This window comes from Pseudophryne corroboree, chromosome 2 (assembly GCF_028390025.1).
Source record: "Pseudophryne corroboree isolate aPseCor3 chromosome 2, aPseCor3.hap2, whole genome shotgun sequence".
Taxonomy (NCBI): domain Eukaryota; kingdom Metazoa; phylum Chordata; class Amphibia; order Anura; family Myobatrachidae; genus Pseudophryne; species Pseudophryne corroboree.
The window spans coordinates 236,289,546-236,315,990 of record NC_086445.1 but is presented as its reverse complement, the minus strand read 5'-3'; the positions used below and the strand labels follow the sequence as shown (position 1 = coordinate 236,315,990).

Sequence of the window (26,445 nt, the reverse complement as noted above, 5' to 3'; positions counted from 1 at the left end):
GTACTGTATATGCAATTGCAGTCGAATTCCGGAAGGAATACGGAAAAAATGGACACGGGATCCCCCATCTTTTTAGAACCAGCACCGGGCTCTGCGCCTGGTCCTGGTGCAAAAAATAAGGGGGACAAAAAAAGCGTAGGGGTTCCCCATATTTTTTGAATCAGCACTGGGCTCCACTAGCTGGACAGATAATGCACAGCCGGGGGAGACTTTTATACCGGTCCCTGCGGCCATGGAATTAAATACCCAACTAGTCACACCTGGCCGGAGTACCCTGGAGGAGTGGGGGCCACTTAAATCAAGGGGACCCCCCTCCAGCCACTCGATTATCTCTATCACCCCTGTGTATTGTAGCTAGGGGATTGTGACGCTCCTTCAGCATTGCCCCGTAGCCTGCAAAATCTGTGCTGTTATTTGCTCCATAGCTGAGTGCCTCCTAGGAGCTACTGTAGGAGTCACAGGCGGTAGCCATTTCAATTGAGTCTGCCCTGCTATAGAATTGTACAGGTATGTGTACATTACCGTACGGTGCATAGAACCTTTACAGTAGAAACTCTCCTGCAGCTTTGGCCTGCTTTACTGTATGTACTGTAAAACTTGTGTTTTGTCAGTTTGCTATGCGACCGAGCCCGGTGTAACGTACAGTACTGTAATGTGCATAGACCTCGCTTACAGTATCTCTGTGTATTTTGGCTAGGGGATTGTGACGCTCCTTCAGCATCGCCCCGTAGCCTGCACAGCTTATGCCATTTCTCATTCCATACCCAACTGCTGCATGCCACGAGGTGGGGGTTCAGGAGGTGGGGGTTCATGGGTAGTGGTCGTTTTGACAGTGTGCTATGCGATTGAGTCCGGTGTACCGTAATACTGTATGCAATCCTACAGTGGCTTATCCCTCCCCTGTGTATTTTGGCTAGGGGATTGTGACGCTCCTTCAGCATTGCCCCATAACCTGCACAAGGGTTCAGGGGCGGCGGCCATTTTGCCAGTGTGCTACAGTATGTCATCGAGTCCGGTGTACCATAATATGCATACTGTGTATTTTAGCTAGGGGATTGTGACGCTCCTTCAGCATTGCCCCATAGTCTGTACAATCTGGACTATTACTTGCTCCGTAGCCTAGGGCCTCTGTGGGGCAAGGAGTCATAGGTGGTAGCCATTTCTATTCAGTCTGCCCAGCTACAGAATTGTATGTGTACTGTGTACGGAGCATAGTACCTTAACCTGCATAGAACCTGCACATTATGGTACACCGGACTCGATCGCATAGAACCGCTCATGCAGCTACTGTATGCCCTGGTTTACAGTATGTGAATAAAAAAAATAATAAAGTGTCTGAAAAAAACTACAGTAACATGCATTCGTACTTAAGGAATCGAACCCTGGACTCTGAGTATAGGAAGCGAAACACTTCACCACTTCGCCGCAGACAAATGTATAAATCCGTTGGTTTTGATTATGCTGTAATGGCTACGGGATTAGGACGATAACATACTGTAGAAAATTCCTAATCTTGAGAGGCAATAGTGAACTTGTAACACACATCCATTTGCGACAGTGTACACTACTGGTTTTACAGTACTGTGTTTTGTCTGCGGGACTTGGACGCTCACATACAGTATTCATAAAGTATTGTAGATGGATCATATACTGTATGCTGTACTACTGTATTTGCGTCGGTGTCGTACTGTATATACAGTACTGTATTAAATAATGCAGCGTAATGAGTACAGTATTTGCTGTATGCAGCGTAATGAGACGCCTTAGTAAAGTAGTCCTTATTATGTATGTCAGTATTGTATTTTACGGGAGACCACACGCATGCGCAGTGGTGATTGTAAAAAGCGACATCTGGTGGCTGATCGCAGGTATTACACGTAAAGGTAACGCCAAACGTCAAATGTCTGTCTCCGTGCGATTAGATAGCCTCTCTGTGGCTAGGCGCGCCTCGCTACGCCACAGTACGCTGCGTATGGTCGAACGGGACAACCGCCGCGGCCACTCAAGATAAAGGTGGCTACATCTGTATCTATCTAAAAGCACCTTTGACCCTCCGGCCCAGAATGCCTCAATAGAAACCTTTATGAACTTGTGCGTAATGACACTTTGTCCTCTATACAGAACACCAGGTTGCGTTTCTCCAATATGACTAGACAGGAATCAGAAGCTGTTAAGGGTTCACGAGATAACCCCAGCATTATTATACGCCCCGCTGGTAAAGGCGGGGCTATAGTTCTGTTGAACAGACATGATTATATTGAATAGGTGATACACCAACTCTCTGACAGCGAGTGCTATAAGCATCTCTCCTTTGACCCCACAGAACGATTCAAGATGGAAATTAATTCAATTATTCTTTTTGGTCAATCTAATAATTGGATTGACGAACCCACTGTTGATTTTTTGAAGCAGGAATTCCCCGTAATTCCATTAATCTATATTTTGCCAAAAGTGCACAAGACAGTTATTAAACCACCCAGCAGGCCCTTTATCTCCTCTCGAGGGTCTTTGGGCCAGCCCATTTCACAATTTATTGGTTTTCACCTGCAATCGGTAGTTCAGTCCACTCCATACTATATCAAGGATACCAACGACTTCTTGTGCAAGCTGAATGCCATCGGTCCACCAGTGCCCAGATGCATTCTGGTGACACTAGATGTCACCAGTTTATATAGGAACATTGGGCACTTAGAAGGGATTTCTACTGTCAGGAATGATGTTAGCCACAGTCCACAGTATGTGGGTCCCCCGTTGGAATTTCTGCTGCTACTGATGGAGGTAGTTCTCCGTAAAAAATTACTTTCTGTTCAATAATGCTTTTTATTTACAACTTAAAGGCACAGCAATGGGGTCTCACATGACCCCATCCTATGCAAATTTATTTATGTATTAGTATGAGCAGCAACATATAATGGTGTGATCGATTATTTGCACAATACATTACATTTTACGTACGGTTCATCGATGACCTTTTTATGCTGTGGACTGGGGGCAAGAAATTATTAATTGAATTTATTGATAAATTAAACATGATACCAGTATCCATTAGATTCACCAGTACCCATAGTAATGTTGAAATCAACTTTTTGGAGTACGTATACATGATGGGACATTATCCACAGGCATGTTTAGGAAGCCCACTGACAAAAACTCTCTTTTGCTTGCTTCAAGCTTTTATCTGGTAGCATTAAAGAAGGGACTGCCCTATTCTCAATTAGTCCACGTAGCGAGAATTACCTCGGACAGAGCTAGGTTACCTGAGGCTCTAAAATCGATGGGTGACAATTTCATCAATAGAGGTTATGACACGAAAGAGGTTACAGAAGCCGATGTTTGCAGCTTCCTCGTGAAGAGCTATTGAGACCTCGAGAGAAATCGGAGTTTGACCGCTTTGTCTTTGCCAGCACGTACTCCATCTCATCTGACAATGCTCACCAATCAATTCTCAAGCACTGGCACATACTCCAGTCTGACCCAGTGATGAAACAGTATAGTGACAAGCTGCCATTGTTCAGTTACCATCGCAGCCGGAATTTAAAAGAAGATGTAACTTTTTCCGACATTAGCCCCAGAGTGGGAAGGGGAACCAGCTGGTTGCAACTTCAAAAGGGTGCCTTCAAATGTCACGGCTGTGTTAACTGTAACTTTTCGGTGACAGGAAAGAGCTGTAGTCATCTAACTAAGGGGACCCGATACCCGCTACATTTCTGAATGATGTGTGATACTAAATTTGTGACGTACATGATTGTCTGTCCCTGTAAAAAAATGTATATAGGGAAGACGATCCGCATGCTTAAAGAGAGGATCACCATGCATAGATCTTCTATCAAAAAGGCATATCAAAAAGTTGATGGGAGTACACCTCCGGTGGTGAGATGTTTTGTTACTTTTGGACACAAGTTTAATGAATTTATGTTTATGCCCATTGACCATGTACCGCCCTTGAGAAGGGGAGGTGACAGGCACAAACTTTTACTGCAGCAAGAATGCCGGTGGATACACCGGTTGGATGCAATGACCCCACGAGGTCTTAATGAAGAATGTTCCTTTGTTTCATTTTTGTAGGTTGGTACTGGTGTTCAGATGGATGGCCCTGAGTATGAAGCACTATTAATTGTTATGCTGTACCCTGGGTTGATATAGTGGCTATATCTGCTTGATTATTCTTCTATTTATGTATTGTGCATGTCATTTTTTTTTGCTAATGCTTGCGTTATAACATGGGTTGCAATGATATTGTTCCCCTAATTTAAATGAATTCGTTTTTGAGATAAATTACATACTTTGGGAGACTATGTCATAGAGCACGGAGCCCTTATACATGCAGGCATTGGTATGTACATAAACGTTATGTTTGTGTACTTATGTACATATTTATTTTGCTTATTTGTTATGTTGTGATTAATGCCACCATAGCGGACCTGTATCTGAGATGTGCTCCAGGGGACTTTGATTAACGCTGCGCTCCACACACGGTAGCTTCCGCATTGGTGACACGCAGGGTGTGTTCCATGGACCCGAACTTCCGGTCGCGTGGTGCGCTGGCGAGCGTTCCACCAGCGGAGGACTCCTGGGGGCTGCTGGATGGGTCCGACCCTCCTGGGGTGGCATCATGGATTACAGCTGTTGCTGGTGAGTAGTATTAGGTGAGCATAAATAGTGCTCACAAGTGATGCAATTTCTGCACTTCATACACTTTTTGCATAAGGCACTTTGGCACTTTTGTTGGCTGTTCCCCTGAAGACGGATTAGCACCGAAAACGGCTGTTTGGGAGGTCACCTGTGTTTACCGTGCATCTTTACGATGAGTATAAGCTGAGCCTTGCATTTGCATTTGTTCACGTTTTTGCATATGGAGTAAAAAATTCCGCAGTGTGCTGGTTCTATCTGGGTTCACTACGATATGCCGGCGGTCGGGCTCCTGGCTACCAGCATACCGGCGCCGGGAGCCCGACCGCCGGCTTACCAACAGTGTGGCGAGCGCAAATGAGCCCCTTGCGGGCTCGCTGCACTCGCCTTGCTACGGGCACGGTGGTGCGCTACGCGCGCCACACTATTTTATTCTCCCTCCAGGGGGGTCGTGGACCCCCACGAGGGAGAATAAGTGTCGGTATGCCGGCTGTCGGGATCCCGGCGCCGGTATACTGTGCGCCGGGATCCCGTAAAGTCGGCATACAGAAGACCACCCGTTCTATCTATACTGTTGACTGTGATGTTGCGGGATAGATATGAGATCCTACATTAACATTTATTAACCGGACACCTGCAATCTATCTGAGAGTGTCAGTGCGGCTTCCCGGATCTAGTTTCTGTGATCACAATATATATATATATATATATATATATTTCTCTTATGTCCTAGAGGATGCTGGGGTCCATATTAGTACCATGGGGTATAGGCGGGTCCACCAGGAGCCATTGGCACTTTAAGAGTTTAATAGTGTGGGCTGGCTCCTCCCTCTATGCTCCTCCTACCAGACTCAGTTTAGAAAATGTGCCCGGAGGAGCCGGTCACAGCTAGGGGAGCTCTACAGAGCTTTCCTGGAAAAGTTTTATTTAGAGTTTGTTTTTTTACAGGAGGCTGCTGGCAACAGCCTGCCTGCATCGAGGGACTGAGGGGTAGGAGCAGTGTCCACCCTGCGGGGTCTGAGCCACTGACTCTGCTGACTGGACATTGAGCTCGAGAGGGGACAGATTGCAACCCGCCACAGGGGAACGCTCACTCCGGCAGCCAGCCGCCACCCCCTTGCAGAGCTGAAGTGTGGCGAGTGAGTCACTGTCCCCCCTTACAAGCGGTGAGTCAGTGTGAAGAGGGCGGCTTAAGGGTTGTAGCGCGGTATTAACCGCACTCCTGGATGGCTCAGCAGTACTGCGGTGCGGCACTATGAGGGGCGCCCGGAGCCAGCACCTGACCCTACACTGACCAAAACAAGCCTGTCGGGGTCTGCGGATCCAAGCCAGCACAAAATCCTCAGGCCAGTATAATCTTCTAAGAGCGGGAAGACATCACCATTAAGGGGGCGGAGCTTCTCAGAGCGGACCCAGCAGCGTTCAGCGTCATTTTCCTGCCTGCAGCTCACTGCCAGTGGATGAACAGGTCCCTCCAGAGCAACTCCAGCTATCTGTACGGTACCAGGGGGTTGTAGAAGGGAGGGGAGGCTGTGTAAAGACTGTGTCACCTATTAAGGGACACAGTCAGTGCTGGTTTAGGGTCTCCCTATACCTCTAATAGTGCTGTGTGTGGGTTGGCTCCAATCTCTGTGTCTCTCTGCCATTCTTGGGGGGGAAACTCTGTCTGCCCAGTACCCTGTGTGTTTGTGGGGAGATTGGTATGTATGTACAAACATGTCTAGGGACACTGTTTCATATGCTGCAGAGGATTTATCTTCAAAAGAAGACTGCATACCATGTAATCACTTCCAGGCCAGTACACATCACACCACCACGTCGACGCATGTCGGAGGTATCAGCCACACCACCAATGCAACTCCTCGACAGTCCGCAGCCATTGTTACCACATTGAAAAAAGGGGGTTTTGCAATTGCGCCTGAAAGTATACTCATACAAACACTACAATCCCTAGGTCTTCAGGACACAGCCCTTTCTTGGTTCTCATCCTACCTATCTAATCGCTCTTTCAGTGTTCACTTCTCTGATTCTACCTCCTCTTCTCTACCTCTATCAGTTGGAGTACCGCAAGGCTCAGTCTTAGGTCCTCTGCTTTTCTCAATCTATACCTCCTCTCTTGGTAAACTAATCAGCTCCTTTGGATTTCAGTGTCATTTGTACGCTGATGATACTCAAATCTACCTATCCTCCCCAGATTTGTCACCACCAGTATTGGCTCGTGTCACTTGATGCCTGTCTGCCATTTCATCTTAGATGTCATCTCGCCACCTCAAACTCAACATTTCCAAAACCGAATTAATTATTTTCCCACCAGCTAAGAGTAGTTACCAACCTGATATCTCTATAACTGTTGACAATGCAACTATCCACCCCACCCCACAAGCTCGTTGCCTAGGTGTCACCCTTGACTCTGAACTGTCCTTTGTTCCACACATTCAATCTGTCTCTAAATCATGTTACATGCACCTTAAAAACATATCCAAAATACGCCCTTATCTTACACAAGACACTGCAAAAACTCTAATCCATGCACTCATCATCTCCCGCATTGATTATTGTAATAGTCTCCTTACTGGTCTTCCCAAACATAGGCTATCACCACTTCAATCCATTTTAAATGCAGCTGCGAGGCTAATCTTCCTCGCCAGACGTTCTCCATCTGCTGATCCGCTCTGTCAGTCCCTCCATTGGTTACCAGTTTTCTACCGTGTCAAATATAAAATACTTTTACTTACATACAAGGCTATTAACCAAACTGCACCATCATACATCTCCTCACTCATCTCAAAATATCTCCCTACCAGACCTCTCCGCTCTGCACAAGATCTGCGTCTCTCATCCACATGTATTACCTGTTCCCACTCAAAATTACAGGACTTTACCCGGGCTTCACCCACTCTGTGGAATGCACTCCCACGCACAATAAGACTCTCCTTTAGTCTCTAAACCTTTAAACGTTCTCTGAAAACTCATCTCTTCAGACAAGCCTACCAAATTTCAGACCCACACACATAACCTTAACAGCTTCCCTATCAAGTTACATCCCCTCTGTACAGTCCACATAAACTCACATTTTGTCTTCCAACATTGCTGGGTGATCATATCATATACAACCCATTAAGAACCTAGCAACCTGGGGAACCATTATGTAACAGGTAGAATCTATCCTTGTGTATCAATGCCTATTTCCCTATAGATTGTAAGCTTGCGAGCAGGGCCTTCCTACCTCTGTCTGTCTTTGCCCAGTTTTGTTCTATAATTGTTGTTCTAATTGTAAAGCGCAACGGAATATGCTGCGCTATATAAGAAACTGCTAATAATAATAAATAAATAATATATCAATTGACAGTGCTTGGTAAAGTATATCTGTTTTTATTGTAACACCAAGCTGTCTTGGGATGTAACTAGATAAGCATTACTGTGATTATAAAGTAATGTTCTAGAATATACAAAAAAGGAATTGAATAACAATACAGTGAAAATAATAATAATGATACTAAAATTATAATTAAAATAAAGGAAAAAAAGGGGAAAAGAAGGGAAGGAAAAATGTGAAGAGAAAACAAGCATGTAATATCGAGTCCAAAAATGTGGTGCAACGGAGCGTGGCGTCCCACCTCCTAAGTTTACACTATAAATGTAGAACAGTGTCTATAACTGTATATGTCAACACAGTCCCAGCCTTGTATATACTCCAACACACACACACACACACACACACACACACACACACACACACACACACACACACACACACACACACACACACACACACACAGTCCCACACACTCTCCCTGCCTTATGTGTATAAAAAAGGGGGCTCTGTTGCTGTAATATGTAACAAAGGGGGACTCTGCTGCCTAATGTGTAAAGAAGGGGTCTCTGCCTGCCTTGTGTGTGTGTGTGTGTGTGTGTGTGTGTGTGTGTGTGTGTGTGTGTGTGTGTGTGTGTGGCAGGGAGGGGGGGGGGCGCCGATGCTGTTTCTTGCACACAGCGCTAAGATGTCTAGTTAAGTCACTGGTAATCAGGATTGCACTGTTGTAGCGCAGATCCCAGCTAGAGAGCCAGAATGGTTAGTCTCTCTGAGGGGGACTATTTCTCAGATTTCTGATAGGGTTGCTAGGACTGAGCATGCGACTATGGTTGTATGGTCTGATACTGCTTCCTCGGGGTCTCCTGCGGTACATTCTCAAAAACATGCACTTGCCAAACTTATGCAGGATGACACGGACACCGATTCTGACACTGCAGACGGTGACGGGGATGTGTCGAGGGGGACAGCTTCACTTGCTAAGGGGGTGCAGTTGATGATTGAAGCTGTAAGGGATGTGTTGCACATTTCTGACACAGCTCCTGAGCAAGTGGAGGAGGCCTTTCTCACAGACAGTAGGAAGCCCCCCTCACCTTCCCGGCATCCAAAGAATTAAATGCTATCTTTGAAGAGCCTGGGAAAATCCGGAGAATAAATTCCAGATCCCTAAGAGTGTCTTGGTTGCCTTTCCCTTCCCAGGGGAAGATAGAAAAAAAAAATGGGAGTGCCTCTGTCTCTAGGCTGTCCAAACAGGTGGTGTTGCCAGTCCCAGAATCTACCGTGTTGAAGGACCCGGCAGATCGCAAGGTAGATGCTACCCTAAAATCCATTTACACGGCTTCAGGGGCTATTTTACAGCCTACTATGGCCTGTGCTTGGATTGCAAAAGCTATTGCCAGGTGGTCAATCACTCTGCAGGAGGAATCGACTACGATGGATAGAGGTGATGTTGATTTATTTTTACGTCATATTCAGGATTCTGCAGGGTTCCTGGTAGATTCCATGAAGGACCTGGGTTTCATGGCTGCGGGGATCTCCTCTATGTCCGTCTCGGCTCGCAGGGGTCTCTGGCTGCGCCAATAGTCTGCGGACGTGGAATCCAGGAAGAGTGTGGAGGGCCTACCCTGTACAGGTCAGGCTCTCTTTGGGGAGGTGCTGGATGCGTGGATTGCCACGGCTACCGCGGGTAAGTCTCCTCTTCTCCCCTCAGCTGCACCGGCTACGAAGAAGCCTTATACACCAGCCATGTCACAGTCCTTTTCGGCCCGTGAGGCCTAGAATGAACAAACCTTCGAACACCTTCTTCAGAGGTGGTCGTGCCAAAGGAAATAAACCTGCTCCGACAGGTTCTCAAACACTGAAGCCTGCTTCTGATACCCCCAAGTCCTCCACATGACGGTGGACAGCTGGGCCTGGAGAAAGGTCAGGTGGGGGCGATACTCCGATGTTTCAGCCACGTCTGAGTGTCATCTGGCCTGGACCCCTGGGTGCTGGATATTGTGTCCAGGGGGTACAGACTGGAGTTTCAAAATCCCACACCTCACCATTTCTTCAAGTCAGGCTTGCCAGCTCTGCTGGCAGACAGAACAGTTCTTCTGGAAGCCATCCGAAAATTGGTGGTGTCAGAGGTCATTGTTCCAGTTCCGCCTCAGCAGTGGAACAAAGGTTATTATTCGAACCTTTTCATGGTACCGAAACCGGATGGTTCGGTATTGCCGATTCTGAACTTAAAGTCTTCGAACCCTTATCTCAAAGAGTTCAAATTCAAGATGGAATCTCTGAGAGCTGTCATCTCAGGACTGATGGAGGGGGTGTTCCTGGTGTCTCTGGACATCAAGGATGTGTACCTCCACATTCCCATTTGGTCATTGCATCAGGCATATCTCAGGTTTGCACGATCACTATCAGTTTCAGGCGCTGCCACTTGGCCTCTCCACAGCACCGAGGATCTTCACCAAGGTGATGGCGGAGATGATGGTTCTCCTCCGCAAGCAGGGGGTGACCATAATCCCATATCTGGACGATATCCTGATCAAGGCGTCGTCCAGGGAGAAGTTGTTGCGATCCATTGCTCTTACGACACATCTGCTCAAGGAGCACGGTTGGATCCTGAACCTTCCGAAGTCTCATCTGGAGCCAACAAGGAGGCTGTCTTACCTGGAGATGATCCTAGACATGGAAGTGTAGAGGGTGTTTCTGCTGGTGGAGAAAGTATTGGTGATTCAATCAATGGTCCGGGATATCTTAAAGCCTACCCGGGTCTCGGTTCATCAGTGCATCCACCTTCCGGGGAAGATGATTGCCTCCTACGAGGCTCTACAATATGGAAGGTTTCATGCTCGATCCTTTCAGCTGGATTTCTTGGACCAGTGGTCGGGATCTCACCTACACATGCACCAGAGGATACGTCTGTCGCTGAAAGCCAGGATTTCGCTCCTCTGGTGGCTACAACTACCACACCTTCTGGAAGGCCGAAGGTTTGGAGTTCAGGACTGGGTCCTTCTAACCACAGATGCAAGTCTAAAAGGTTGGGGAGCAGTCGCTCAGGGGGAAACCTTCCAAGGATGGTGGTCGGATCAAGAATCCCTTCTCCCGATAAACATTCTGGAGCTAAGAGCCGTGTACAATGGCCTTCTGCAAGCAGCACACCTTCTACAGGATTGGGCTGTTCAGGTGCAGTCAGACAACGTGACCACAGTGGCCTACATAAACCGACAAGGCGGAATGAAGAGCAGGGCTGCCATGTCAGAGGTGTCAAGAATCCTCCTCTGGGCAGAAAGGCACGCGGTGCGGATGTCGGCAATCTTCATTCCGGGAGTAGACAACTGGGAAGCAGACTTCCTCAGCAGACATGATCTCCATCCAGGAGAGTGGGGTCTCCGTCCGGAGGTGTTCGAGGAGGTAACCGGTTGGTGGGTGGGGGGTCCTCACATAGACATGATGGCCTCCCGCCTCAACAAGAAGTTGCGGAGGTACTGTTCCAGGTCGAGAGACCCACAGGCAGTGGCAGTGGATGCACAGGTAATACCGTGGGTGTTCACGTCAGTGTATGTGTTCCCTCCACTTCCTCTGATACCAAAGGTTCTGCAGCTGGTAAGAAGAACAAAGGTTCTGGCAATCCTCATTGCTCCGGACTGGCCAAGGCGGGCTTGGTATGCAGATCTGCTGGATCTTCTGCTGGAGGATCCAAGGCCCTAACCTCTTTGGGAGGATCTGCTACTGCAGGGGCCGTTCGCCTATCAAGACTTACTACGGCTACGTTTGACGGCATAGCAGTTGAACACCAGATCTTAGCTTGGAAGGGTATCCCGAGTGAAGTTATTCCTACCCTGATTCAGGCTAGGAAAGGGGTAACGTCTAAACATTACCACCATATTTGTAAGAAATATGTTTCTTGGTGTGAATCCAAGAAATTTCCTGCGGTGGAGTTCCAACTTAGACGTTTTCTCCTATTCCTGCAAGCAGGTGTGGATATGGGCCTGAGATTGGGCTCCATCAAGGTCCAAATCTCTGCTTTGTCCATCTTCTTTCAAAATCAGCTGGCTGTCCTCCCTGAGATTCAGACCTTTTTGAAAGGGGTTCTGCACATCCAACCTCCCTTTGTGGCGCCAACGGCACCTTGGGATCTTGATGTGGTGTTGCAGTTCCTGCAATCAGCTTGGTTTGAGCCTCTAATGGAGGCTGACATCAAGTTTCTCACGTGGAAGGCGGTCACTCTGTTAGCCTTGGCTTCTGCTCGACGCGTGTCGGAATTGGGGGCTTTATCTTGTAAAAGTCCCTATCTGATCTTCCATGAAGACAGGGCGGAACTTAGGACTCGTCCACAGTTCCTGCCTAAGGTTTTATCGGCTTTCCATATCAACCAACCTATTGTGGTGCCAGTGGCTACTGACTCCTCAATTGCTTCAAAGGCCTTGGATGTTGTGAGGGCTTTGAAGATCTATGTGAAGAGGACTGCTCGTCATAGAAAAACTGACTCTCTGTTTGTCCTCTATGATCCCAAGAAAATTGGGTGTCCTGCTTCTAAGCAGTCAATTTCATGTTGGATCAGGTATACTATTTATTTATTTATTTATTACCAGTTATTTATATAGCGCACACATATTCCGCAGCGCTTTACAGAGAATTGGCCATTCACATCAGTCCCTGCCTCAGTGGAGCTTACAATCTATATTTCCGACCACATGTACACACATTCACCCTAGGGTTAATTTTGTTGGGAGCCAATTAACCTACCAGTTTATTTTTGGATTGTGGGAGGATACCGGAGTACCCGGAGGAAACCCACGCAAGTACGGGGAGAATATACAAACTCCACACAGTTAGGGCCATGGTGGGAATCAAACCCAAGACGTCAGTGCTGTGAGGCAGTAATGCTAACCATTACACCATCCGTACTGCCCTATCCAGTATGCTTATTCCACGGCAGGATTGCGGTGTCCAAAATCTGTAAAGGCCCACTCTACTTGTAAAGTGGTCTCTTCCTGGGTGGCTGCCCGGGGTGTCTCGGCTGTACAACTCTGCCGAGCAGCTACTTGGTCTGGGTCAAACACGTTTGCCAAGTTTTACAAGTTCGATACTTTGGCCTCTGATGACCTCAAGTTTGGTCAAGCAGTGTTGCAGGAGCCTCCGCGCTCTCCCTCCCGTACTGGGAGCTTTGGTACATCCCCATGGTACTAATATGGACCCCAGCATCCTCTAGGACGCAAGAGAAAATAGGATTTTGGTTACCTACCGGTAAATCCTTTTCTCGTAGTCCATAGAGGATGCTGGGCGCCCACCCAGCGCTGCATTTTCCTGCATTGGTTTAATAATTCAGTACTGCCTGGTTCCTAGGTAAGTTCTGCGTTATTTACTGTTTCAGCTGTTGCTGAGTTGTTCCGGCATGTTAGCCGGATTTGCCTGTTGTGTGAACTAGTATGAATCTCGACGGATTTGCCTGTTGTGTGAGCTAGTATGAATCTCGCCACTATATGCAGCATGCCTATATTCTGTGTCCGACTGCCGCTGTATCTGCATATGAAATGCTAAATTACAGTGATTTCCAGGAATACACTGCAACGTAGCATTTTGTATGCTGATACAGCCTCAGTTACACACAGAATATAGGCATGCCGCTTATCATTTTAATCATCATAAGCTGCTGGTGCCCCTAAGCATACCAAATGCCCTAGGCATTTGCTTAATTTGCCTATGCCTAGGGTCGGCTCTGCCCCAGCATCCTCTACGGACTACAAGAAAAGGATTTACCGGTAGGCAACCAAAATTCTATTACATGGTGTGGTATCGCGTGACCGGCGGTTGGAAGACTAACGGTCACCATATCGACGCTGGCATCCCGGCATTGAGATGCCTGGTGGGGGAGCGAGCGCAACGAAGCCCCATGCGGGGCTCACTGCTCCCGCCATGCTGCAGGCTCAGTGCTGCGGAATCAGTGCTGCAGGATCGCTGCAACAGGATCGGTGCTGCGGGAATGCTGCGCTCGCCTCAGGTTTTATTCGTGAATAGTCCTTGTTAGTCGGCATGCCGACTGTCGGGATTGTTTGGGATGTAGTTGCCGGTCACATAACTACATCTATATATATATATATATATATATATATATATATATATGTTGTGTCTGTGTCCAATAAGGGATTCTCAACCAGAAGACAAAGCTATGGCAGTCACTATGGCCCTCCCAGAATGCTCAGAAATCTCACACTGCGCATTCTCTGCCAGGGGGGGGTGCATAAACCCTGTGGTCTTACACTTAGGAGTCATAGGGACTCCCTTCCCTCAGCACAATGTCAACATCATGTGGGTGTGGCATTGGATTGGTATTCTCATTTCTCAGTAAACAAGTGTTCTGCTATGTTTCATAATATTAGAGTTGGTTTCATGCTTTATGAAATACCTGTATAATATTATCTCACTATTGTAACCCCTCCCCTAATACTCTAATATGAGATTCTTAATTATCTCACCAAGGGATGGTTATACCCCTTTCACATCGCACAAATAACCCGGTATCGAGACAGCATATTGCCGTGTCGACACGGGTCAGTGTGCGATGTGAAAGCACTTTCCAAGAATTAGCGGGTCGTCTGACCCGGTAATTCAACCCGGTATAAAAGAAGGATTATACCCGGGTTGAATACCGGGTCAGGTGCAGTGTGAATGGGAGCCGCGTCGATGCGACACGGTTCCCATTCACAGCATAGGGAGAGGCGGCACAGGAGATGAGCTCATCTCCCAGCGCCGCCTCCACCCCCGCCCCTGCTGCTGCTGCGCCCCCCCGCTGCTATGGCAACCGACCCGGTATATTGCCGGGTCGGAAAGCCAGCAGAGGGGAGCAAATGCCGGATCCCACCCGGTAAGGACACGTTTCTTTTACCGGGTGGGATCCGGCATTTGCGATCTGAATGCGGTATAACTCAATATCTGTGCCTCCACCCAAGCTAATTGTTTGGGCTTGCCTGGGTAAGCCTTTCTCTAGTGATGAATAAAAATTGCAAATCAGTCTATCTCATAAATGTATATTTGTACACATTCTTTACAATATTATACCTGTTCTTCTGTTTGCATTCCAGGATCTCCGGATGGAATTTTCGAATCACATTACATATGGTAAGTATAAGTAAGGGTATTTATTCATCATAAAGGTATTTAAAGGTTAAAAGCAAACACATTTTACCAGCATAGTAAGACAAATTACATTTACTATCTTGTCCCACTATTTCCAACCATAGTGCTTTGCAATTGCATTTTTAAGAAAAAAGTAAAAAGAATAAAAGTAACTATATGCACATGTTTATCTACTCTTGATTTAATGGGAGATAGTGATATTCACTGAACACGAGTGATAATTATTGTAGTGTTTAATGTTGGTATATTTGTTTTTGTATATTCTCCCCTTTATTTTAGATGGGTAAGAAATAAAAGTTAAGTTTTAATATTAGCCATTTATTCTTCACACAACATATTATTAATCATTTCAAAAGAGTGCTCCAAAAAAGGAATTTTCTTTGGGGCTAGTCCCCACTATTTCCCCCCTTTTATAACCTATACAAGTTACTTTTCATGCAATACAAAAAATTACCTTCGTTAAACAACACCGTTAGGTGTTAGAGTGACTCGGGTACTCCTGATATAGTAGTGCACTATAAGGGCCCATAAAACTCATAAAAAGAAGCAATAATTGACACTAAACATTTAACATCACACTTTAGTAATAATATTCTCCTCTCCTTTCACAGTCTGTGGGAGAAGTGCTTGTCTCAATACAGAATTGCTGTAGCAATTGCTGTCAAATATATTGTAATATATTGCCACCTATGTTTCTCTTTTGTCTGTCAGGTAAAAAGTATCTTTTCCTCTGGTGTAGCAAACATCAGCAGTAGATTAGTTCTTCCATTACTGTATAAGCAATAAAAGTGTGGATGTGGCTGAACAATTCTATACTGAACTCCTTGGAAATATGGAAATTCTTATTTCTGGCAGCGGTGTTCCTTAAGCAAACTGCATGCCTTAGTATTCCTGGTCTTTAGTGTCCTCTCTATCCTGATGCAGCTTAAATGTATACTGTCTCTTAGGTAAAGCAATATCTTAGTTAAAGACACTATATGGAATATACTGTGGATCTCAGTTAATTTGAATACTCCAGCCCTTAACTGCCAGTCTCTTCGCAATTACATACAATATGGCTGGTTCTTTTGGACAATAAACTCCTCCGTATGAGTGATGTAGAGCTATCTCCTTACTATTTATTAACTGACTTTGCCTTTATCCACTTTGCACGCACTGAAGCTGTGACTTAGGTTTCTATCCCTAATAATCCCCTGGACAATTTAACTCCGCCTCTTTCCAGCGCTTAAACACTGTTTTATTGCTGACAACTGGGAGTGCCATAGTTATTTGTGCAGGCTAATATGATCTGTTCCTCTCCTGTGACAAATAAAGTTATATTGCTGCCAGGGCCGGCGCTACCATTAGGCAGCTTTAGGCAGCTGCCTATGGGCGCTGGCCACTGGAGGGCGGCAGGCTCCAATTAAATATATTTTACCAAAAAAAATATATATTTTGATAAGTAAGCCCAGACCAGGGGCGGCCGCGGCGAGGGTCTAGCCTGCCACAGCCGTCAGTCACCTCACCAGCCCAGTGTATTGCTTTCCCTGCGGGCCTGCGGCTGCTCCATGTCTAAACAGAAAGAGACGGAGCCGCGCGTATGAGAGAGCAGGTCAGGAGACGGGCGCCGCCCACACTGACAGCCTAACACGCATCCTGCTAGGCGCCATCAGCACGAACGTCAGCGCTTGTGTGGCGCCAGTCTCCAGACCTGCTCTCTCATACGCGCGGCTCCGTCTATTTCTGTTAGAGACATGGAGCAGCCGCAGGGAAATCACACTGGCGTAGGTGAGGTGACTGACGGCTGTGGCAGGCTAGACCCTCGCCGCGGCCGCCCCTGGTCTGGGCTTACTTATCAAAATATATTTTTTTTTGTGTAAAATATATTTAATTGGAACATCTGAAAGACAAGAGAAGTCTCTCTATCCCCTCCCTCCCCGCCGCCCCGCGCCTCCCTATCCCCTCCCTGCCGCCCCGCGTCTCCCTATCCTCTCTCTCCCACCCAGCGTCTCACTATCCCCTAACTGCCGCCCCGCGTCTCGCTATCCCCTCCCTCCCTGCCGCCCCGCGCCTCCCTATCTCCTCCCTCCCACCCCGCATCTCCCTATCCCCTCCCTTCCACCCCGCGTCTCCCTATCCCCTCCCTCCCACCCCACGTCTCCCTATCCCCTCCCTCCCTGCCGCCCCGCGTCTCCCTATCCTCTCCCTCCCACCTGCGTCTCACTATCCCCTCACTGCCGCCCCGCATCTCGCTATCCCCTCCCTCCCACCCCACGTCTCCCTATCCCCTCCCTCCCACCCCGCGTCTCACTATCCCCTCACTGCCGCCCCGCGTCTCGCTATCCCCTCCCTCCCACCCCACGTCTCCCTATCCCCTCCCTCCCACCCCGCGTCTCACTATCCCCTCACTGCCACCCCGCGTCTCGCTATCCCCTCCCTCCCTGCCGCCCTGCGCCTCCCTATCTCCTCCCTCCCACCCCGCATCTCCCTATCCCCTCCCTTCCACCCCGCGTCTCCCTATCCCCTCCCTCCCACCCCACGTCTCCCTATCCCCTCCCTCCCTGCCGCCCCGCGTCTCCCTATCCTCTCCCTCCCACCTGCGTCTCACTATCCCCTCACTGCCGCCACGCGTCTCGCTATCCCCTCCCTCCCACCCCACGTCTCCCTATCCCCTCCCTCCCACCCCACGTCTCCCTATCCCCTCCCTCCCACCCCACGTCTCCCTATCCCCTCCCTCCCTGCCGCCCCGTGTCTCCCTATCCTCTCCCTCCCACCCGCGTCTCACTGTCCCCTCACTGCCGCCCCGCGTCTCGCTATCCCCTCCCTCCCCGCGCCTCCCTCCCTGCTGCCCCGCGCCTCCCTATCCCCTCACTCCCTGCCGCCCCGCGTCTCCCTATCCCCTCCCTCGCACCCCGCGTCTCACTATCCCCTCCCTGCCGCCCCACGTCTCGCTATCCCCTCCCTCCCTGCCGCCCCGCGCCTCCCTATCTCCTCCCTCCCACCCCGCATCTCCCTATCCCCTCCCTTCCACCCCACGTCTCCCTATCCCCTCCCTCCCACCCCACGTCTCCCTATCCCCTCCCTCCCTGCCGCCCCGCGTCTCCCTATCCTCTCCCTCCCACCCGCGTCTCACTGTCCCCTCACTGCCGCCCCGCGTCTCGCTATCCCCTCCCTCCCCGCGCCTCCCTCCCTGCTGCCCCGCACCTCCCTATCCCCTCACTCCCTGCCGCCCCGCGTCTCCCTATCCCCTCCCTCGCACCTTGCGTCTCGCTATCCCCTCCCTGCCGCCCCACGTCTCGCTATCCCCTCCCTCCCTCCCTGCCGCCCCGCGCCTCCCTATCTCCTCCCTCCCACCCCGCATCTACCTATCCCCTCCCTTCCACCCCGCGTCTCCCTATCCCCTCCCTCCCACCCCACGTCTCCCTATCCCCTCCCTCCCTGCCGCCCTGCGTCTCCCTATCCCCTCCCTCCCACTCCACGTCTCCCTATCCCCTCCCTCCCTGCCGCCCCGCACCTCCCGATGTTGGAGTTGCCTACAGCAGCGGCAGCTCCGGAGACAACAGGCAGCGCTGTTACCTCTATTTCCGTGCCCTCAGCATCTCCGGCAGCATCTGCTTTCTCCGGGACTGAGGAACCAGGACCACTAAGGCGAGGGGTGGGGGAGTTGTGCTTGGTGGCAAGTGTCTGGGCAGCTCACCCCCAGATCACTTGGACTGCAGCTCCCCGCCTTGTGATCTGGGGGTGAGCTGCAGTCCAAGTGATCTGGGGGTGAGCTGCAGGCCAAGTGATCTGGGCAAGATCACTTGGACTGCAGCACACCCCCAGATCACTTGGACGCAGGGACAGGGAAAAATAAATAAAATAAATGTAAATAAATTATATATTTATATCACAGCTGCCCGCCTCCCACCGCTGACCAGCGCTCACTTCTGCACGCTGCACCGCCATTGAAAGCTGACCACCGCAGACCACAACTGGCGGTGGTCAGAGGGACATCAACGCCGCAGCGAAGAAGGACAGCTTAGTACCGCCGCATCCCCCGCAGACCATGGGCTCATACGCCACCAACAACCACAGTCCCTTCCGCACCTCCGCTGCACATATCAGGTAATGTTACCCTATGTCCCTGCTGTCACGCTCTCAGTCCCTGCTGTCACTCTCTCAGTCCTTGCTGTCACTCTCTCTCCTGTCCCTGAATTGTGGGTCATACCGTTTGCTATAATGTGAATTTCGTCTCATACCATATGGTAAAATCAGAATTTTGGCTCATACAGTATGCTGTAATGTGAATTTCGGGTCATACCGTGTGCTATAATGTGAATTTCGGCTCATACAGTGTGGTAAAATCTGAAATTTTGGGTCATAGCGTGTTCTGTAACGTGAATTTCGGCTCATACCGTGTGCTGTAATGTGAATTTCGGCTCATACTGTGTAGTAAAATATGAATTTTGGCTCATACTGTGTGCTGTAATGTGAATTTCGGCTCATACCGTGTGCTGTAATGTGAATTTCGGCTCATACCGTGTGCTATAATGTGAATTTCGGCTCATACCGTGCGCTGTAATGTGAATTTCGGCTCATACCGTGTGCTGTAATGTGAATTTCGGCTCATACTGTGTGGTAAAATATGAATTTCGGATCATACGGTGTGCTGTAATGTGAATTTCGGCTCATACGGTGTGCTGTAATATGAATTTCGGCTCATACGGTGTGCTGTAATGTGAATTTTGGCTCATACTGTGTGGTAAAATATGAATTTTGGCTCATACCATGTGCTGTAGTGTGAATTTTGGCTCATACCATGTGCTGTAGTGTTAATTTCGGCTCATTCCGTGTGCTGTAATGTGAATTTCTAGATAGTATAAGAATTTCTAGATAGTATAAGGGGTCCTAATACACTGAAGGACACGTCCCCATTTGAGTGGCCACACCCCCTCTCCCGGAGGCGCGCGCATAATTGCAACCTTCACTTTTCCATACCCCCACTTCAAAATGTCTACTTCGACCACTGTATATGTATGTGTGTGTGTGTGTATATATATATATATATATATAGTATTCATTCTAGCACCCTGCACCTTTCAAAATCCATGCAGTTCCCCTTTCCTGCCTGGGGTGTCACTCTCTGCTCTGGTGTTTCTCAGCACACACAGGTCTGTATCACAGCACTGAGTAACAGATCAGAGTGTGCGGAGAAGCACCACAGCAGAGAGCGACACCCCGGGCAGGAAAGAGGAACTGCACAGTATTTGAAAGGTGCAGGGTGCTAGAATGAACACTATATATATATATATATATATAGCCAATGACCTCACCGCACGTCACTGCCACAAAGTTCTAGTTACAACCCTGATGCCTATCTATAATACTGTATAAAACTACAGACTGTGGTATTATACTATATATGGATGTGGGGCTGGATGCTTTTTAACTTGTGTGCATTTAATATAATATTTGTCAGGTTTTCTTTTGCTGTTATTTGGCTGCTTCAGGAGGATCAACATACCGTTAACACAGCCTCTAGATAACGTGATCACTCCACTGTCCAAGCAACAGGGGAAGGGGAGGGTCGGGAGGATGGGGGGGGGGGGGGGTGTAGGCAGAAATTTTGCCTAGGGTGCCGAGAAACCTTGCACCGGCCCTGATTGCTGCTAGTATATGGTGAGGGTAGCAGATTAAATGCACCAACACCTCCGCTCCCCAGCGCTGCAGTAACAACTCCCCAACTCTCCTTCTCTCAGCCGCTGACTGCTCTTTCCTATGGCTTCACGAATATATATATGTATACATATATATATGGCACAATTAGATCAACGCGCTGTGAGTTAGTGCATAAGCTTGAGTGGTATGCCATTAATTGGTGCTAGCATTTGTTCACTGTCCCAGCAACATAACATATAATGTCCTTAGTTCAGATCCTGCTAATACTCTTTGCACTGTATAATATAGTCAATGGTTACAGGAGACTACTTTCTTACATATAGGAATAATATGCATTTTATGCTCCTCTCCCTGAAGTAATGCAGGATATATTAATGTAAGTCACTCCGGTTACTCTATATATACATATATATATATATATATATATATATATATATATATATGTGTCCCCAGCTTAATTAATGCTGCCTAGCACTGATGTTCATAGCCTTTGTATAAGGGTTACTGGATATATGATAGTCACTTCGTAGTGCTAGGCTAGGGTGCGAGTGAGGTGCATGATGATTTTTTTCACTCACGCTTCAGTAGTACTGCCGCTGAGCTGACCGCTCCCCCGACTCCTCCTCTTGTTCAATGATGAGGTGTTGGGCGGGCTGGGATCCCTCACTGCTTCACGCCGGCGTCGGCACTGCTCTGCTTACCAACCAGGGTAGCTTCTCTGGTTGCTATGGGCCATTACTTCTGCCAGCGCCAGCCCTTCTCCGCACTCGCTGCCTCCCGTGTCCTGCCGTCACCGCTGCAGTGTGCCTCAGCACTCCTCCGCCCGATCAGCGCCGGACCTCCTCCGCCTTCCAGCACCAGGGTCTTTGAGCCCTCCGGCCTCCTGGATCCCACAGGCGTCCCCGGCAACGCTGGCACAGCGGTGAGTACAATCAATAGTACTCGCCCTGCCACTCTTCAGCGCTCCTACGCCAGCCCTGCTCCGGCTACATCACCTAGACTCCACCGGCTGCAGTGACAATATGCAGCTGTCAGCGGGGCAGGAGATCCAGGTGTGCGTAATCACAGGGGGAACAGCAGTCTGCCCTGCCGCTGACGGGGAGCGCTTTTTATATTCTCCCCGTCAGTGGCACACGGCCCATTCAGCCTCTCGTGGCCCCCCTTGTTTTCCCGCTCTGCCCGCGTGAACCCTTGCTCTATGAGCGCGGGGACACTCTGGAAGCTTCCCCAGCTTCTTCCATAGTGCCCCATGTAATGTATTTTAACCCCTTCAGCGCCGCTAAAAGGAGTCTGTCCCTCTATATTTTTGTACAGCAGTTCCCACCTCCCTATATTTACACTATTTTATACATCTTTTACCACACAAATTAATAAATCCATATACATACACATACATGAACAATACACCATTATATATTATTTAATACATATCAATATATATATACACTTTATACATGGCTACACTATTATTGAAAAAATGAAAATATGCAGGTGTGGCAGGGTAGAAAACTCCCACATTTGAAGAAAGGGTTAACCTTCTGTGGAGCAGGAACACACTCTTTCTTCAATCAACACAAGTTAAGGTACAGCATATACACTGGCTTGTGTGGGTCATTTCCTGGGAGTGATAGGAGGGTACGCACCTTTGGCATCCTTCTGTGTATTTTACTTTGCATACCCTGACTTACCACATTGCTGTTCTCATGTGAAGCTGTATTGTTCTGTTCCTGTGTTGCTGTTTGTATTCCTGTGTAAAAAGCTATTGCACTAACTGTACTCTTTTCTGGAATAAAAGTCTATAAGTTTTCAAGCACTTCAGTCTCAAGTGCTCACCTGAATGTACTGGCTACAGGTTTGGTGTCAGAGTGGGATCAGGTGGGTCCTATCCCATCATACCTAAACAAATCAACATAGAGTCTATTATGCATCAGTTTTTGGACTTTTTGCAGAAACAGCAGAAGAATTTCAATGAGGAAAGAGCTGCTCTCCATAAGGAAATGTAATGGGGCAGAATAACCGTTGAAGCAGTGGTGACGGCTCCAGTGTTTCCCAAAATGCAGGTCTGGCTGTTCGTGGTGAATGCTTTGATGGAGAGTGAAATCTTGGCAAACCTCTCTTACTTAACCAGACTGGTCTCTCTGCTTCTCTCTTCAGCGAAACTTGCCTCCATGCAAGATGTGACTAGGCCTGAAATCTGACAGGCTCCAGTTCTCTCATCAGAAGCCATCCCTGGCAAAATCCAGATAAACAGTTCTGCACTTCACTGTGCATCAAGAGGCTTTAGCCCCAGAAAGCACTCTACAGGGAAGGTGATGGCCGTCCTCTTCTCGGAAGTTAGTGGTTCCGAGTTTGTGAGTTCCCTTTGACCTCCACCTCAGGTGTGTTCAACATGGGGCTAACCTGGGCATAAGAATGAGAGAATACACAGATGGACAGCTCCTTTTCTGGGGCTTTCCCACTGCTGAATACTGTCCTGTCCCACCCCTGATACGGGTACTTGTACAGGTAGGACACAGACTAGTCAAGGCTTGGTAGACTTTGGCTCCACCACTACCCTGGTACAATGAAACTTGCTTTCCCTTTAGTGTTTGTTGACCCATAAGCTAGTTTGCATCTGCTGTGTGCACAGGGAGTTTCAGACATATCCTACCACTATGGTACCTTTGATAATCAGGGGAGAAACTACTAAATTATGTGTGGGTGTGTGTCCATGTTTACCAGTCCTGTGTTAATAGGTCATGATTGGCCACAATTTCAGACTCTGGTCCTGCCTGAGGAACGGGTTCTTGCCTGAGTATCCTCAGTGACCCTTGCTGAGATTTCCCTTCTCTCCGGATTTGTTTTTGTCTCACATAAAGTCCCTTAATCCTGGAACTAATATAGGAGGAATTACATAGACTGGCTTTCTAATGAAGTGCTGGTAACACTAAAGTTGACTAAAGTAACACTACTGCTCACAATGTGCATATTAATTATGATTTATCTAACCGTGATGTGTCTAGAAGCTATGTGAGTGTGGAATCTGTACTGATTACCGGCGGGGGGGATCTCAGCTGTCATGATTCTGACTGCGGGATCCCTTCCGTCAGTCTGCCAACAGTGGGGTGAGTACTAGAAAGCCCCTTGGGAGCTCACAGAGGGAGAGTAGCCTGTGTCGCCATTATTCCGGTGGCGGCATTTCACCACCTGGTGGGATTCCGGCGTCGGCTTTGTGACCGCTGGGATACCAACTAGCGGAATTGTGATTGACTCTCGTGGGTGTCTGTGGTCCGACCACTAGACATGACCATGGGAGTAGTGATGGTAGCATTGAGGTGCAGATAAGTGATATCAATAAAGAAGTGTTAACACCTCCCCTTGCGTCTTGGGAAGATCCTGCTCTGGAAAGGGCCTTTGAAAATATAATTTCATGGTTAGCATCATGTCCCATATAATGGAATTAATATTCCTGTTTTGTGTTGCTTTAAGAGAATTATATCGCCTAGTCAAGCACAAACAACTGGGGGAAATGGTACAGCAGTTAGTGGTGCCAGGCCCCTTCAAAAATTAGGTTTTGTTTTTAGCCCATACAATTTCTTGGGGTGGCCATTTAGGCCATGATAAGATGGTTAAAATGATAACCACCCAATTCTTTTGGCCAGTGTTTGGATTGAATTTTTGAGTTTTGTGTTGCCTGTTCATAGTCAAAAGACAGCGTTGAAGAGGCCAATTCATGCTCCATATAATCCCCTCCCTGTTGTATGGGTCCCTTTGATAAAATATGGGTTGACTTAGTAGGCCAAATTAAAACACCATCATTTTAGATTATGCCACCCGCTACCCAGAGGCATTTTTTCTGAGGGTCATTACAGCCAAACAGGTCGTGACTAAGCTACTGGAGCTATTTTATATTAGAGTCCTTGGCGACCATGGGACAAACTTCATGTCCAAATTAATGCAGGGGGTGTTAAGGTTGTTTAAAGTTAAAACGGTTTCACCCTGAAATACATGTTGAAGTAGTTATTTAGACAGAGAAAGGGTTGATGAGCTTCTCTCCTGCTTGTTATCAGTCAGGGAGATACAATATCCCAGGATTCTACTGGCTTTGCTTCATTAAGCTTTTTTTATGGGAGCTAACAGCAAGGAGTACTTGACCTTCTTCAAGAAGTGTGGGAAAAACAGCTAATAGCAGGGGAGAGCCTTTTTCAAAAATAACATTCAAAAATGCCATACAGATGCTTAACCATAAACATCAGGAAACGCAAAGACATCTCTATAATCGTAATATAATTTTTGCATTAGGGAACAAAGTCCTTCAGTTATTGCCTATTCATGAAAGCAAGTTATTAGCAAAGTGGCAGGGGCCAAGTGAAGTCAGTGATGTGTGGTGAGGTCAGTGCCTGAGGAGGCACACATGGAGGTGGGTCTAACAATCCCCTGCCACACTGCCCCCACCTGCACCACAACCTCCTGCCACACTGGTCCCACCTGCACCGCCACCCTACCCCCAACGACACTTCATCCACCTGCACTGACACCCCCTGCCACACTGCCCCATCTGCACCGCCACCTCCTGCCACACTGCACCCATCTACAACGCTCCCCTTTCTAAACTACACCCACCTGCACTGCTATCCCCTGCCACACTGCACCACCACCTCTTGCCACACTGCACCCACTTGCACTGATACCCCCTGCCACTCTGCAACTACCTGCCCCGCCACCCCCTGCCACACTGTGCCCACCTGCACTGCCACCTCCTGCCACACTGTACCGCCACCCCAGTAGGGACTCAACACACATAAGTAGCTGACACCCAGCCGCAATATACAGCAGTGCCAGCAGCCCCCCTCTCTTGCCTCAGCAGCGGTCAACAACCTCCTTCTCTGCTCCCCCCCTCCCCCCCCCACAGCGGCCAGCAAACCCCCCTCTCTCTCTCCCCCAGCAGCAGCTCTTTCCCCCGCAACAGCCGGCAACCCTTCTCTCTCTCCCCACTGCAGCAGCCAGCAACCCTTCTCTCTCTCACCCCCGCAGCAGCCGGCAACCCCCCTCTCTCTCCCAACAGCATCTCTTTTCGCCGGCAGTGGCCAGCAACCCTCCCTGCTCTCTTCCCCCCGCAGCAGCTCTCTTCACCTGCAGCAGCCGTATACGATGTGCCTCAGACGTGCAAATCAAGCAACAGGTGAGGGACACCCGCAGCTGCAGGGAGCTGTTAGTGGACAGAGAGGAGAGGGGGTGATTGGAGAGGAGAGGGGGTGATGTCTGCAGAGCTGGAGGGGACCGCAACCAAGCAGCTGCAGGTCGAGCTGCTCTTGAGCTGCATAGCTGCGGAAGCTCTGTGGTTGAGCTTTGTCAGCAGGCATGTCCAGTGGCACCTCTAACCTCTGTGTCACAAGCTCCGGTGGATGAAGGTCCAAGGAGGAGATGAGAGCAGTGAAAGCATGGCTAGCCTGGGGATCATCTGGTAGTCCGCTCCTGTCAGCGCTGTCCAATATCATCTGCCTCACTGACAGGGCCTGCCTTGATGAGGGTTGAAGGCATGGCCCCATCAATGAGGCAGACGTGCTGGTGCCGCTTTTCCTAATTTTTTTCAATGGGCTTTTACTGGCAAAGGGCTTGCCCCCCCCCCCCCCCTCATCCTTCCCCCCTCTTCCCCCCTGCTTCAGACACTTTATTATAGTAACCTAGATCTGGCTGCATTTTCACAGCAATAATGATTGAATAATACAAATCAGTTATTTATGACACAGAATATGTGT

The 26,445-nt window shown here is 48.6% G+C and overlaps 1 protein-coding gene and 1 long non-coding RNA gene across 3 annotated transcripts in view; one reads left to right on the top strand and one right to left on the bottom strand.

The window, feature by feature from the left end:
- The window catches only part of LOC135011748 (uncharacterized), an 89,612-nt gene extending 70,465 nt beyond the window's left edge, over nt 1–19,147 (top strand). Inside the window, exons 2-3 of the long non-coding RNA XR_010210798.1 lie at nt 15,013–15,049; nt 18,942–19,147. This is a non-coding gene — a long non-coding RNA (uncharacterized LOC135011748). The remainder of the gene's footprint in view (nt 1–15,012; nt 15,050–18,941) is intronic.
- LOC135011722 (retinol dehydrogenase 7-like) overlaps nt 1–26,445 on the bottom strand; it is a 94,924-nt gene that overhangs the window by 13,743 nt on the left and 54,736 nt on the right. The window contains exon 4 of one of the 2 annotated variants that reach the window (XM_063952483.1): nt 23,369–23,389. The exons of the other annotated variant lie outside the window; for it this stretch is intronic. Coding sequence (XP_063808553.1) covers nt 23,369–23,389 — 21 coding nt within the window. The remainder of the gene's footprint in view (nt 1–23,368; nt 23,390–26,445) is intronic. 2 annotated transcript variants of the gene reach the window in all.